At 44.8% G+C, this 14,231-nt stretch overlaps 1 protein-coding gene across 1 annotated transcript in view; it reads right to left on the bottom strand.

The window, feature by feature from the left end:
* Positions 1 to 5,019: 5,019 nt before the first annotated feature.
* Positions 5,020 to 14,231, bottom strand: part of HHAT (hedgehog acyltransferase) — a 160,271-nt gene continuing 151,059 nt past the window's right edge. The window contains 1 exon segment of the mRNA XM_075749183.1: positions 5,020 to 7,276. Within this exon segment, the coding sequence (XP_075605298.1) occupies positions 7,185 to 7,276 (92 nt within the window). The 3' untranslated portion in view covers positions 5,020 to 7,184.

Here is a 14,231-nt window from a genome sequence, read left to right as displayed (position 1 = left end):
ATTACAGTTCTGACAACAAGAATTGTAAATAGCTCGGTAAATTGGGGCAGGCACGTCTCATTTGTGAGCAGCAAACAAAGCAGCTGTAGTCAGGTGTGCTGAGCAGCCGCAGGCTGGTTGCTCTGACCTCAGTGGCAGACAAGGTGTCGGTAGAAGAATCTAAGGTCGTGGCAGTAAATGGAAGATGCATATAATGTAGCGAAAGTACAGCCTTGGATACCTATCCGGTGGGTTGAATCTGCTGTGTTTCCTTTGTCCAGGAAAATCAGTTATGGAGGAAACGTAGCTGTGTCTTGGGAAAGCGTCTGAGGAAAGGCCAGGAAAAGAGAGTGAGAGGGTGAGTGCAGTCTGCAAACCCACCAAGGGGCCAGGCAGCGGGGAGGGAGCAGGAGCAGCTAAATGAAAGCACAGGACTGGCACGGGAGCAAATGGAAGGGACGGACTGCCCGGGAAGCTCTTTAGGCTGGGGGTTATAAAGGGCTGTAGCCCTCCGAGTTACTGTCTGCCAAGCAGCTGGTGTGGTTTCATCAGTGAGCGTGGCTGTCTTCTGCAAGGAGCTGTGGGATATTTTACCCTGCCTAGGTTGTCTCCACCAGTGTCACAGGGTACCCTTGTAGTACTGCCAGCAGCCTTAAAGTTTTAAAGATTGTGCTTGGAAAAATTGTTATTATGAAAATGTAATTTTTCTTAAAAACTGGCGTTAATAAGCAGTTCAGAGCCTCCAAGGACTCCAGAAGCAGTACGCTATAGTATTTCGAATGACTGCCAGGGTTTTTCAACCCTTATACCTTGTCAGGGCGGTTGTTCTTGGTGTCAGTAGTTATTGGCATAACCGTTCCAGGCAAGTGGGACCTCTTCAGAGACTGGAGACCCTTTGTAGGACTCGTATTCTTACCAAGCGATGTTTGGCAGGATTTGGTCAGATTGAGGAACTCTGAGAATAAGTAACCTGAGCGACGGGTGCTGAAGTCTGGGCAGATGGCACCAGCAGTGGAGCGCAAAGTGTGGGTCAAGAGGCATCGCAGTTGACAAGCTTTGAGTTGAGGACCCAGAGCTCACTTGCTCACACACGCCTGGTGACCTTCTGGGATATCACCGTCTGGAGTGCCGGGGGCTCAAAACCTGCCTTGGCCTTGAAGGGATTAAAAACACTTTGTTTCCCCAAGCCTTATCGCCAGGCTGGGAGGAGATGCAGTCAGAGGCTCCTGTGCTGAAGGGTCCTGGGTCTCTGAGTCTGGAGAGGGGTTTCTCCATGGTTCGTTCTCTGTGTTTTGGCATTTCATAGCACATTCGCAATGGGTCTGCGGTGATGGGCTGGTAAGGTGAAACCCAGGGCAGGCTGGGTGATGCTGCTGCTGCGTGGTGTTTTAGCGTGGTGCCCAGGGTAAGGCCATGTGGGGTGTTATTTACCTCCCCAAGCCACAGCTCTGCTGATGCTGGAGGCCCCGGCAGGCAGCAGTAGGGCCAGGCAAGTCCTGGGCTCCTCGCTAGGAAGTCTGGTCCTGGGCAGATGTTTGCCAAGACAGGACCTAGGCCATGCCCTCCCTGTGTTGGTAGCACCATCATGAGAACTGACCCTGAGCAAGGGGTGGCCATGAGGCAGGATGCCAAGAGGTGGGAGAAGGCAGCTGGGAGATGGATGAAGTAGCCTGGAGCAGAGATGTGACCAAATGAATGTTATTAGCCTGTAATTTCAGCATAAACTGCCACCTCAGCACAAAACTACCACCACTTGAGTAAAGAAACCAATAACTATAAATTAGCAGTAACATCATTTAAAGAACTGTCCCATAAATGCTTATTTTTATCTCTGCAATTTGGCTTACTATAAGGTAATCCTCCCAAATACCTGAGCCCTTAAAACAACCTTAACCCTTCCAGGAGCAGTCTGAAAAAAAAAAAAAAGAACTGGATCTTCTTTTTCCCTAAGACTTGCCTTTTAAATTCATTTACCAACAGTGCAGATGTTTCTGGTCTTCTAGTTTCATTTCCAGTTGTTCTATTTTTGTCACCTAATTTTGGAAACTCAAATGCACTAGTGCAGGGATGGAAGTTCTGTGGTCCATAAAAATTAATTAATTTTGTTAAGAAAGATCAGCTCTAGAGGGAGTGCTAATACAATTTAAACTTCACAGGTCATAACTGAAGTTACGTTTCTATATTACTTCTTCAGTAAACTTTTATTTTTCAGTGGTTGGCTGATGCACCTGTCAGCAATGATTCACCTCAGCTACCCAACCATATGTAAAGTTTTTCTTAAATCCCTGTAGCCAGTGATGCGCTTTCATTACCTGTAGTCTGACCGTTGCTGGGGAAGGTGTATGCCGCAGGTACCCTGTTTCATTTGACCCATTTCTGAAAGGAGCCGGTATGCAGGTCCCTAAGGTAGTTTACACTTAGACCAAACTGGCCCTGGATATGAGGAAAGGTGGTGCAGCCTAGCTGTGGTCAAAAATTTGCCTGTTAAAACCTGGTGTTAGCATAACTTGCTCTCACCCAGACCTTTGTGACTCCAAGCATAAGGAATGAGGAGTCTTTCGAGCATCTGTAAGCGTGTTTGATTCCCCTGACTCATGCCGCTGCTTATTTTTCATCGTGTTGTTATCTTCATTGGGTAGTGATCACACGTGGCTGTTTCTCCCTGGAGCAGTAGTTTCCATGGCCAGCGATGCTGATACGCGGATGGAGGACTTAACGTCGCTAAAGTTGTGGGAGCTGCCATGAATGCAGCGGCACCAAGGCTGCCTGGAAGCCGGGCCTTGATGCTCTTCAGCTCAGTCTCTTGCATAGCGTCTAAAGTACGTGGGTCAGATCCGTTAGACAATTTCTTTGCCTTTTCCTCTCCTCTTGGGCATCGGTGGCATCCCTGAAAGCCTCTCAAACTTGGAGCTGCCAGTACTTGGGGACGCCTGGGCCGAGTTGGACCATCTGCAGAAAGCTCCAGTGTAGGTGACTCATGGCACGGGCAGCTGGGACTCATTCTCAGAGGCTCTGGCAGGACCTGTGCTTGACATGATTGCATTTGCTGAAAGTGGAAATCTCAAATAAAATAGTTGTCTTCATCTTTTCTTCCTTTTACGTGCAATTAATGGAGAAACCGCTCCACAAGCAGCTCCTGGTGAAACTGCTGAATTGGGTGCATGCGCGTGCAACACCCCTGTGCATCCACATCTGAAGGGGGTTGGCAGAGATGACCACTAGAGAGGGTTGAGCTCAGAGGTCCCTTAATACAAGAAAGACCTATTGTAATACAGATTTCCCCTCATTCCTCAAAGGTGTTACAGCCTCAGCATTCTTCACTGGCTTTATGGCAAGCAGTATTTCAGCTCTCCCCACGGGATTACACTATACGCCCTGGCTAACCAAGTGACTGTGCGCTGAGAGAGTTATTTTGCAAAGCAGTAACAGGCAGCACTACTCGGGGAAGGGGAGGGATGGACTATAAAGTGCAGGCAGGAAAAGCTGTGACAGACCATGCGTAGCAATCTCCTCGCTCTTCACAGCTCCTTGAGGAAAATTTTGCCAGCGTGCCTGAGGAAGACAAGCCTCCCCTTAGCCAGTGTGGGCGGCAAGTGGCTCAAGGGTTAGCAGAAATTAAGGAAATTAAGAAAAAGGACAGGCCATGTGCTACTGCTACGATTAATAAAAAAATTGCTGCAGGTTTTCTAGTTAAGCTGTTTTTCTTCTGACCTGTGGTAAGCTGGTTATTCCAGCTAAGCTGCTTTCAGCTCCCAGATAGGTGAGCAAAGCCTTGCTTGCCCTCTAATCAATGCGGCATTAAAGAAAGAGCCACTTAGCACGATCTGACCGTCCCCAGTAACGATGGCTGGGAGGGCTTTGCCAGCCGAGGCGGGGGTTAGGGGGAGGACATGTGTGTGTGCGCGAGAGACTTGATTGCTACAGCTTTGTGGCAGCCATTAAAGCCGTATATTGCGATACGCTATGCCTGCTAGTTACTTTGGCGGTTTTTCAAAATCGCTTGTAAACTATTTTGTCAGTAGCCACCACATGTCTGTCCAGCTCCATTTCAGAGCCACCGCCTGGGGTTTTTTTGGTCACTGCACTCCTGTGACTTTTAGGGTCTATCAGAAGTAGTGTCCTCACACGCACATACCCCCCACCAGACTAGAAGTGTCTCCCCTTCCATTCAAAATGGCCAATGTTGCTCTTTCTTTGGCAATTTTTTTGTTAACTGTTTCCTAGGTCCCTTAACTAGCTTTTCCTTAGCGTCTGGAAGTCTCCTTCTCCTGTTATCCTAACCAATGCTTTTCTTTGGTAAGTCGGGTGTCTCCTTCGGTCTCTTCCAGGCCTGGCAAGCTCCCACCCATCTAGGACTGCCACTGAGGACTTGCCTGGAGGATGGTACTTCTGGCTACCACATAATTTCAATTAGACCAGGTGCCACATGATAACAAAGAGTCAATTCTCTGGTCACGCTGAGGAATATGGCGCCAAGCTGAAGGTGTAACTGAGCTATTCACAGAGCTGTGTGTCTCACCAAGCACTGCCTACCAGTGGTCTGTAAGCAGGACAGAGCAAAAACTTGATGAGTGGGCTTGGTCTTGAAATACGTGTTTCAAAGTAGCAGGACAAAGAACCCCTGGAAAGACTGAGTGTGAAGGAAATCTATTTATTTCTCAAATGATATTTAAACTATAAGAAATAGTATCTTTTTCTTAAATTGTGCAAGCACACGTCATACTCCTGACTGGCCAGGGTAGCAAGAGTCTAAAGGGAAGCATCATTTTACTTACACACACTACTCCTGGTGAGCATTCTCAGAAGCTTCAGATGATGAAGTCTCACCTTAACTCATCTACAAAAGGTGTATTTGCTGTTTAAACTCACACTGTTAGGGAATGCATGTTCCGTGCAGTACACAAGAGGGATAACAGTGACCAGTCTGCACCGCACCCATCCTGCAGCCTTCCTGTGCGCAGCAGTTTCTTCACAGCAGCAGAGCATTGATTGTTTCTTACACCAAACAGTAGCTTTCTGACACAGTTCTCAAGCCAACAGTCAGTTTCAGCTTTGTTTATTGAAACAGAAAAGGATACAAAATTATGAAAGATGTATAAAGCACTGAAAAACAATATAAAACAATTTTAGTTCAGAAATAAGCATACTCTAGATGAGCTGCAAGATCATTTCCGTATAGGAGTAGGAAGTTTTGCATGCATACAAATTGGAATCTAATTCTCTTGCTTCAGGTAATAACGGTAATTGACAAGACTGACCAACAGACTCATGACTTTTCACTCCAATGCTAATTCCACTTAATTACAAAGCTTGATGAAGTTCTTGCCCTTAGCTCGGTTCTACTCCAAAATGGAGGCCAATCTCAGATCCCTTCAGTAGATTCAGAGGCTGTGAGCGCCACTTCTGTGTGGCTGAGAGGATCCCTGCAATCATCCTAAGTAAGTCAATCAGGAGGGCCATGTCTCTGGCCAGGCAGCATTCAAGGTAAGTCTTATTTTCAACAGTCCACAGTATCTCCCAGAAGTGACTTCCAGGGGGAATCATGGCCTTCTCATGGGGGGGAGAAAATCTTTCCCTAAACATAAAGGGCTGGAGATTCTGCTTTGAAACAGCAAGAGACTGGCTTAGTCTCTGGATGGGTAGAGAGCTGAAGCCTCTGCCCTTATTTCTTCAGGAATCAATGAAGGGGAAAAAGAGGGCTGCCATAGTTCTGAGCAGCAGAAACATCAGAAATGCAGGCACTAAGCTGAAGTCTATCTCAGGGACTGAATTTCTTGTTGAAGGGATAAGCTACATCAGACTTGGCTGAGGCTGCAGGAGTGATGGACAGCACTAACTGTGCCTCCTAACAGGCTGAAATGGTTGCTGGCAGGGGGCACAGAACGAGTTTTGACAGGAGTCCTTCTGCTTTGGGCGCAGGAAGCTGCTCTTGGAAGAAGCCCCTCTCCAGGAGGGGGCCTTTCGCCAGGCGTAGGGGGAATGTCTATCTTTAGGAAGACTAAAGGTCTTCTGGCTGCTCTTCAATATCAGGTTAAAAAACACCCCCTTGTGCCAGATGTGAGTGGGGTTCCCCCTTCCCTCAGAAGTGCTAACACCCTCCCAGAGCCCCGATGCTTGCAGACAGGACCTGCCCAGCTCTGGGCAACCCGGTCTTTTGGCAAAGATGCAGCTCTAACAAACAGGTCTGGCTGTGGGCAAAGGGCGTGGAGCTCTGGCTAATTTGATCCCACTGTATTGGACCATTCTGGGTTTTTTTAAAGGTCTTAAAATGCTACTCCTAGGGTGTCTTTAATATTGCAGGAGCTGATTGCCTGGATACCAGAGAATGAAGCAGGCTGAACAGATTTACCATTCAGCCAGACTGGGGTTATCTCCTTTTGTAACAGAAAAATACAAGAGGGAGACTGAACAGTTCCCCTGAAGGTGGAATTCACCTCATAATAAAGGTAATATTATATGCTTTAGCTCTAATACAAGGCAGAGAGCACTTGGAGCCCAAGAAGCTGTAAGGTCAGATTTGATTAAAAAGAAATGACCTGCCTCCCTGCTCCCAGTTTTTAAAGAAACAAATAAAATCATTCCTAAGACTACCAAAAAAAGGGTGTTGTTTTAAAGGTGAAAGTTTAAATGAAGACATTAAAGAGAAAAAGCAGACTTTGCTACGGTAGGTAGAAAAGTAGCTTAAGGCTGAACTACTGCAGTCAGTGAGAATAGCAAAAAAGTTCTAACTTGTGTCAGAAAGCAATCAAGAACAACTGATGAGCATCATGCCCTTCATGGAGTAACATAAGAAGTGCAGGGCACAGCCTGGACAGAGGTTGAGAGAGATTGGGCTTTTTGAATTCTGCAAAGTAGGAAACTTTTTTCTTCAATATCTCAAAATAGGCAGCAAAACATTGGAAGAAACAAACACAATCCTCAACATATATAAAATACCTAATCTGAGATGCATGCTTCCAATGTACATAGAGTCACAGAGATGCTGTTTTATAAAAATAACATAATTCAAAATGCTTCATAATTTTGCCCCAGCCCATCATTGTTTCTGGTTCAATTCCTGCATTCACAATCCAGAATCAATTACACAAGCTTTTGGTTTTAACACATTAACCAAATACTTGGGTCTGGTGCATCCTTCTGCAGACAGGATATCCAGTGTAGAAGAGCCATTAACCTGCCTTAAAAAGCATCGTTCTGCGTCATTCCTAATTCACAGCGTATGTTTGCTCCCATTCAATTCCGACGTGAGAATAGCAGTACAGGAACCCAAGAACAGTCAGTGTCGCCCATGGCCAGCCTATAAATAGAAAGACAGACAATCCTAGTCATAATAATTAATGACTGCTTCAAGTAGAAATACTCTTGGGATGACCAACTTATGATGCTTCTAATTAATTTTATTAGCGATTCAGTCTCATAAGTAAGTAGAGCCAACCCACAAAATTTGAAAGGGAAAATCTGGATTGTTTGAGCTTCTGGGAGGCCTGACCCTCTGCAGCCCCTGTCTTTTCCATTTTCAAGGAAGCGGATCAGGTTTATTCCTGCTCTGCACCTCCAAAGGCTACTTGCTGAATTAAAGAGGTCTGCTTCAATCCTCTCCTTTGAGGTGGGTTGGTCTATCAAGCAGATCTCAGAATGAACCCTGACACTTTAAGCTGGCTACGGCGCTTCCTAGGCGCAAAAGGATGCATAGCCACAATGCAGGTTATTAAAAGTCAGAATAAATCCAGTTACCTGTTCTGCCAAAAGAGGCTGGGGAAACCTCTGATTAAGGCTGTTTTGGATACCCTGCAGCTGGGTGTAAAATTGATGTACGTACTTTACAGCCCCCTAACAGCTAATGGGGTCAGGACACCATTGTGCCTGTGCAGAACAGACAGCCAGCCCTATTTGCCTGGTGTGTGCTTGCTAGATTATTTTTAACTAAAAAACCTGACTCCTCCAATATATAAAACTTTTGCTGGGAAAATGACATGTTTCATTATTATTTCAAATTCTTTTTAGTGAAAGCCACTACCTTTTCACTTGAACTTTTAACAGCTAAAAGCAGTAAGCAGGAAGTCACAAGCCACAAGGTCTATTGCTTTCCAGTGGAGTTGTAGATCACTTGAAAAATCCTCATCTGTAGGTTTCTGAATCGGGTAAATGATTTTGCTTTTCTTGATGCCTTTCCTAGCACCTCTGCTCCCCTTCTTCATCCTCCTCCTCCCCTTAGAATTTATGAAATTTAGAGTTTACAGGCTGAAAGCCCCAGCATTAGACCCTAATGTTCTTCAGTGTGTTTTGATTGTGGGAAGGGGGCAGGGAGGAAGGTGTTTGAAGGGTTTTTGGTGGTTTTTTTCATTGCTTTGTTGACATAAGAATTTTGGTTATGTTTATAACTGGTTTTCTGCATGCTGTCCTTGAACTACCATCAGCTGCTTCTAAAAGAAGGGCTTCCTTCTTGGGGAAAACTCTGGTCTGAAGGAACCTGATGGCAGAAATGAGATTCCCCACTAGCCTGGAGAAGGGATGGGGAGAAGATACAACCTCTCCGCAACACAATGCACCAGGAAGGGCTCCTTCTAAAGGTATGTTTACAAGGTATTTTGTCCAGGCTCCGAGCCAATTCCAGTCTGGAGGCTGGAATTAGTTGTGCTAATGTCCAGCTGAGCCTCAGCAGGGCTCGCTGCCTCGGGCTTGGTCCTGCACTTCTGGGGACTGCACGCACTGAGACCCTTCCTCTGTGCTCTGAGAGCACAGGCAGTGTAACACTTCACTTCATCCTGAACAGATTCCGAAAAAGTTAATTTTTTTCCCCTGTGAAAAGCTGTGTGTTTGCTTCATGAATCTCTAATTGTTCTGGCCTTGTTTTGTGGTGAAATAGTCTTGTAACCTGAATGATTTTCATGGAGACATTTACAAATATCAATCACTTGTCCTCACAACACCCTAAAGCAAAATTATACTTTTTGTTTCATTATTTGTTTCACAAAACAAAATTGCTGAGGTATTTCCAAAGGGATTTTTAACAATAAAATAGTCTCTTTTTCTCTTCAGTGAAATTAGGCTACTGTAGATTGGGTTTCACCTTCAACAGCAAGCTAAAGCCCAGCAGTACTTTGTCTCTGATAAAACTGCAAGCTAAAGTACGTCAATAGATGTAATAAAAAAATACCTCTTCTGGCAGCAGTATTGTGATGGCTACTTTATACAGAGGGAGACAGCAAGTTAAAAAAGGACTGAGTCTAGAATTGCCTTTTTTTTTTTTTTAAAGGGAACTTTCGTAAATCTTGCTAGATACATATTTTTAAATACTTTAAAACTCTGGCACACAGAAAATGTGCCAATGTATAAGAGATCTTGTCAGAATATGTAGGTATGCATTGGAAATCTTTCCTAGATGCCTTATATTTATGATAAGATTCCTTCATAGTGCCCAGGACCTGGGTTCACGGGGCTCTAATCAGGCTTGTGGTAATCCTCCTGGAACATAAGGAGTCTCTCCTGTACAGTAACAGGTGTCAGGGGTTGCATTCAGCAGATTACCTCCTCCTGATCTAATTAAGATGAAAAAGAAGGGGGAAGACAAAGTGACCCACTATGGTCAAGAGAAAAGGGAAATTTTTTTAATTTAATCTTGCTACAGCTATTCTAGGAGGAGCTGCACAGATGCCAAAGCATTTCTTGCTGCATAAGTGAGAGGTAGCCAGCTCTGAGCAGGGGTGAAAAGAGAGAGCACCTCTGCCTTGCTGGCCTTTTCTTGCCATACAGAAACCACGTGCATGGCTCCTGGGCGTGGGGAAATGCATGTGGTGCTTCCGCTTTAAGTGAGCGAAGCAAAGCCATCGTGTTCTGAAGCAAGCAGGGGATCTTTAAACTCTTATCTCTCATCTCTTCCATTTTAGGATGGGCTATAAAAGAAACTTGTTGAAAAGACTGAAGAACTGGTCTCCAGAAGGTAATATTGTAGGGGAGGACACATCAAGCAATGCTAATCCAGCAAGGACACAATTTCAAATGCTGCCTCGCATGTAAATGACCTGTGTGTCATCCTTGCATGTGACCTCTATGATCCAACAGCAGCATGAACTGCTCTCTTGCAAGATGAGTTCACAGGAGCCTCTTCCTTGCTTAAACAGTTTTTCCTTATAAACCCAACCAATCAAATGGTACCGATGGTCTCGGATCCACAGTTCCATGGAACTCACTCTTTTTGTCCTGGGCCAGCAGTGTAAGGTATGTTCTTCCCTCGGGCCTTTTGCTGACTCTCATTCTGCTCCTACCCTCAAACACAATGCAAGGGGCTCTTCCTTCTGGTGTCTCCCCAGCTTTACCTTATCACCCTAAACCACTGCATCCTCACCTGCACTGTACCGTTCTCCAGATTCTGCTTGGAAGCATACGTGCCTGCGTTCTAGATCAGTATCTCTCTACAAAATCAATACATAAAATTTACTCTTAAACACTACCAGGGTCAAATCAAGTACTAAACTGTTAGGAAATGACTGAGTTGTCTATTCAAAAATGTCACATACCACCTTAAATCTTAAAATTTCTTGACTGTCTTCAATAATTTGATTTTAGGCTTGAAGGCCAAGTTTCATGAGACTACTCAGATTTTCATAATTTTTTTTTGTGGAAAGATTAATTAGTATTCATTAACATATGCTATTTGTAAATCCAAGAACAAATTCATATGCTATTTGCAAATCCAGCGATACTCGTGAGCTTTACCTGCACAATTTTTAAGACAGCTGGACTTCCCTTGTAACAAAGGACTGCTGGGGGAGAAACATTAATGGCATTATGACCAAATTCTCTGCTTATACAGGTATGCTGCTCCACAAAAATCAAACACAAACTCCTTTATGAAGAGGACTGAGAATACTGTGGCAAGGTAACAGCAGCGCTTTATCTGTCTATCCCACAGCCTCTTCCCAAAGAAGTCTCCAGTCCCAACTAGGCAGGAGGCAATGCTCTCTTGCACACAGCTGGTCTGTTGTCCAACAGTCTCACCAGTTTAAAACCATGTTTTGATACGTTATGTACTCAGCTTTCAGCATAATGTATAGGAGACACAAATTAAGAATTAACACAAACTACGGCTGAGGTACTCAACAACTTTTTTGTCTCAGTCTTCACCGGCAACTTCTCTTCCCACACCTCTTGAATGGACCGCAAGATGGGGACAGGGGGAGCCAAGTCCTTCCCACTGTAAGAGAAGATCCAGTTTGTGACCATCATGAGGAACGTGAACATACACAAGCCCATGGGACCTGATAAGATGCATCCCAGAGTTCTGAGGGAATTGGCCAATGTAGCTGCCAAGCTACTCTCCATGATACTTGAAAAGTCATGGCAGTCAGGTGAAGTCCCTCGTGACTGGAAAAAGGGAAAATTGTACCCACTTTTAAAAAGGGTAGAAAGGAGGACCCTGGGAACTACTGACCTGTCAGCCTCACCTCTCTGCCTGGGAAGATCATGGAACAGATCCTGCTAGAAGCTATGCTAAGGTACATGGAGGACAGCCAGCATGGCTTCACCAAGAGCAAGTCCTGCCTGACCAACCTAGTGGCCTTCTATGATGAAATGACTACATCAGTGGATGTAGCATGACCAGCAGGTCGAGTGAGGTGATTCTCCCCTTCTACGCCACTCTCATGAGACCCCACCTGGAGTAGTGCATCCAGCTCTGGGTTCCTCAGCACAGGAAAGATATGGAGCTGATGGAGCGAGTCCAGAGGAGGGCCACGAAGATGATCAGAGAGCTGGAGCACCTCTCCTATGAAGACAGACTGAGACAGTTGGGGTTGTTCAGCCTGGAGAAGAGAAGGCTCCAGGGAGACCTTATTGTGGCTTTCCAGTACCTAAAGGGGGCTTATAAGAAAGATGAGGACAGACTTTCTAGTAAGAGCCTGTTGCAATAAGACAAGGAGTAATGGTTTTAAGCTAAAACAGGGTAGATTTAGACTAGATATAAGGAAGAAATTGTCTATAATGAGAGTGGTGAAACACTGGAACAGGTTGCCCAGAGAGGTGGTAGATGCCCCATCCCTGGTAACATTCAAGGCCAGGTTGGATGGGGCTCTGGGCAACCTGATCTAGTTGAAAATGTCCCTGCTCATTGCAGGGAGGTTGGACTTTAAATGTCCCTTCCAACCCAAACTATTCTATGATTCTAACTGCAACAGGAACAGCTTTAGGAGTTAGTCCTTCCTTTGAACTTCCTATCTCCTCTTCAAGAACATTTCTGGATACTTTGCAAACATCTAGAAAAGGTCATGTTTCTGGCATACTCTGGATTTTTAAGGGTGTGGGGTAAAACTAAGTGTTCAGCTCAAAAGTAACAGTCTGGATCACAGCTCTTAAAAGACCAGTTACATCCTCATTACCTCAGTTTGAATCATCTGAGCCAACATTTAATCATGTATCCATAAGGATGTTCTTTCAAATTTCCTAATCACCTACAGTAATGAAAAAGAATCACATCAGCAATGTTTTGGGCATACCCAGGTTTCACATTATTATCAAAATACTAGGGAACAGCCCTTTATTCCCTCCAACCTGTGAGATGTAAGAGAAAGGGACTGTAGTTGCATTTTCCAAAACTTGTCTTAGGAGCTCTGGGACCTTAATGCTATTTTCAGATGTGACTTGTCCGCACAGTCCTCAGAAGTTGTCAAGTACAGAGTAGTTATTAAATCAATAGAAGTCAGAAAAAGTCATCTCTTTGAAAAGCTTGACTTCAGAAGCGTACATCTTACTCTGATTTGGAAGTACCTAAGTTGCCAGAAGACTTGGCACTCAGGAAAATTTATCCTTAAACAAAGGTTCACATGTGACAAGACACTGAAGCAACTCCCCTGTAGAGTGGAATTAAAGAGACACAACTGTGGGGAGGAGGAGGACCAGGCACCAATTTGTCAAGCAGAATAAAAAGCCAAAGCAAACCAGCATTTGAGGCCAAGACACCTCTTACCTACAATTAACATCATCTTTACAAGATCACTATTTTCAGGAAAAATAACACATTCAAAACTCAAGATCACTTGAAAGAAACGTATTATCTAGCCCAACATCTGAAGCAGAAGATAAACTCTGGATATTTTAATTTTAGGTCTGTTCATCACTTCCAGGTGGACCCCTGCTGAGCGTTATAGCAGAGCATGTCCAACAGCGTGTATTACAAACACTGTGCAGTCTGATATCCAATTTCTCTTTAGGTATTTGGAAAAGGAAGCCCTATATATTTTCAGCTGTGCACATGTGGGAGTGGATAACTCCAAAGCACATTAGAGGTGATCTAACTGGTTTATACGAAATTGGTCCATGCGTTATGCATCGAGTTTTGCAGCTGCTTTGTACTCCCAGACACAATACACGCAGCCCTACTTAATGTAGGGTCTGGGTAGCACTGCTGTAAGGCTCTGATAACAACTGAATGTTGCAAACATCCCTCTTGGCCAAGGACAGACCCTGCGGAGGCAGGATACCGTCTTGTGAGCCCATTCCTCTATTCCTGACACACATAGACAAAAGACCATCTGTGTCCTGTGCGTGTGCGCCTGTGAAATGCCATCACTCAGTCAACCCTGAAGGGGGGGGGGGGGCACAGTGAGACCCCCCAAGACCCCCACAACCCACTGACTCATTTCTGAAACATTCCTGAGCACATACTGTGCCTGCTCAGTGATGACAGACCTCTGCCTATGCGGAGCACTTTGGGTTATAAAAAGGGGAAACGCAAGTTCTGGTGCACGCCCACCACCTGAGGACTACAACTATGAGCAGAGAACATCACTGGATCCAAGGGTGGTGCTATCTTTCTCTCTCTTTCTTTCTCTTTTCCTCTCTATCACTCTTTTTGTCTCTAACTTCTTTTTTGGCACATTAGGATAATATCATCACAAGTTTTGCTAAGCCATTACCTTCGTAGTTCTGCTAAGTATTGTTTTAACTTTTGCCAAGCCACTATCTTTTGTAGTTCTGCTGAGTTTTATTAAATCTGTGATTTGTTTGAACCTCTAGAGTAATTGTCGTTACTCCTGATTACTGCGCAGAGAATTAAAAAGTTAACCTCACCCTAACCCACCGAGTGGGATGGGACAACTGCATTATGCAGTATGTGCTCTATTTGCACAGCTGAACAGAAACCTAATGTTCATTGTACTATGTTTTCACGGATACTGTTCTTCCAAGAGACCAAGCTCAGTGTTTCAATGAAGGGCAAGATGGAAGGGACTTCTCTCTTTCTCCTGGAGTTCACTCCT

The sequence above is a fragment of the Balearica regulorum genome, chromosome 3 (assembly GCF_011004875.1).
Source record: "Balearica regulorum gibbericeps isolate bBalReg1 chromosome 3, bBalReg1.pri, whole genome shotgun sequence".
NCBI lineage: Eukaryota > Metazoa > Chordata > Aves > Gruiformes > Gruidae > Balearica > Balearica regulorum.
Note: the sequence above shows the minus strand (reverse complement) of the source record. Positions and strands in the feature narration are given on the sequence as shown.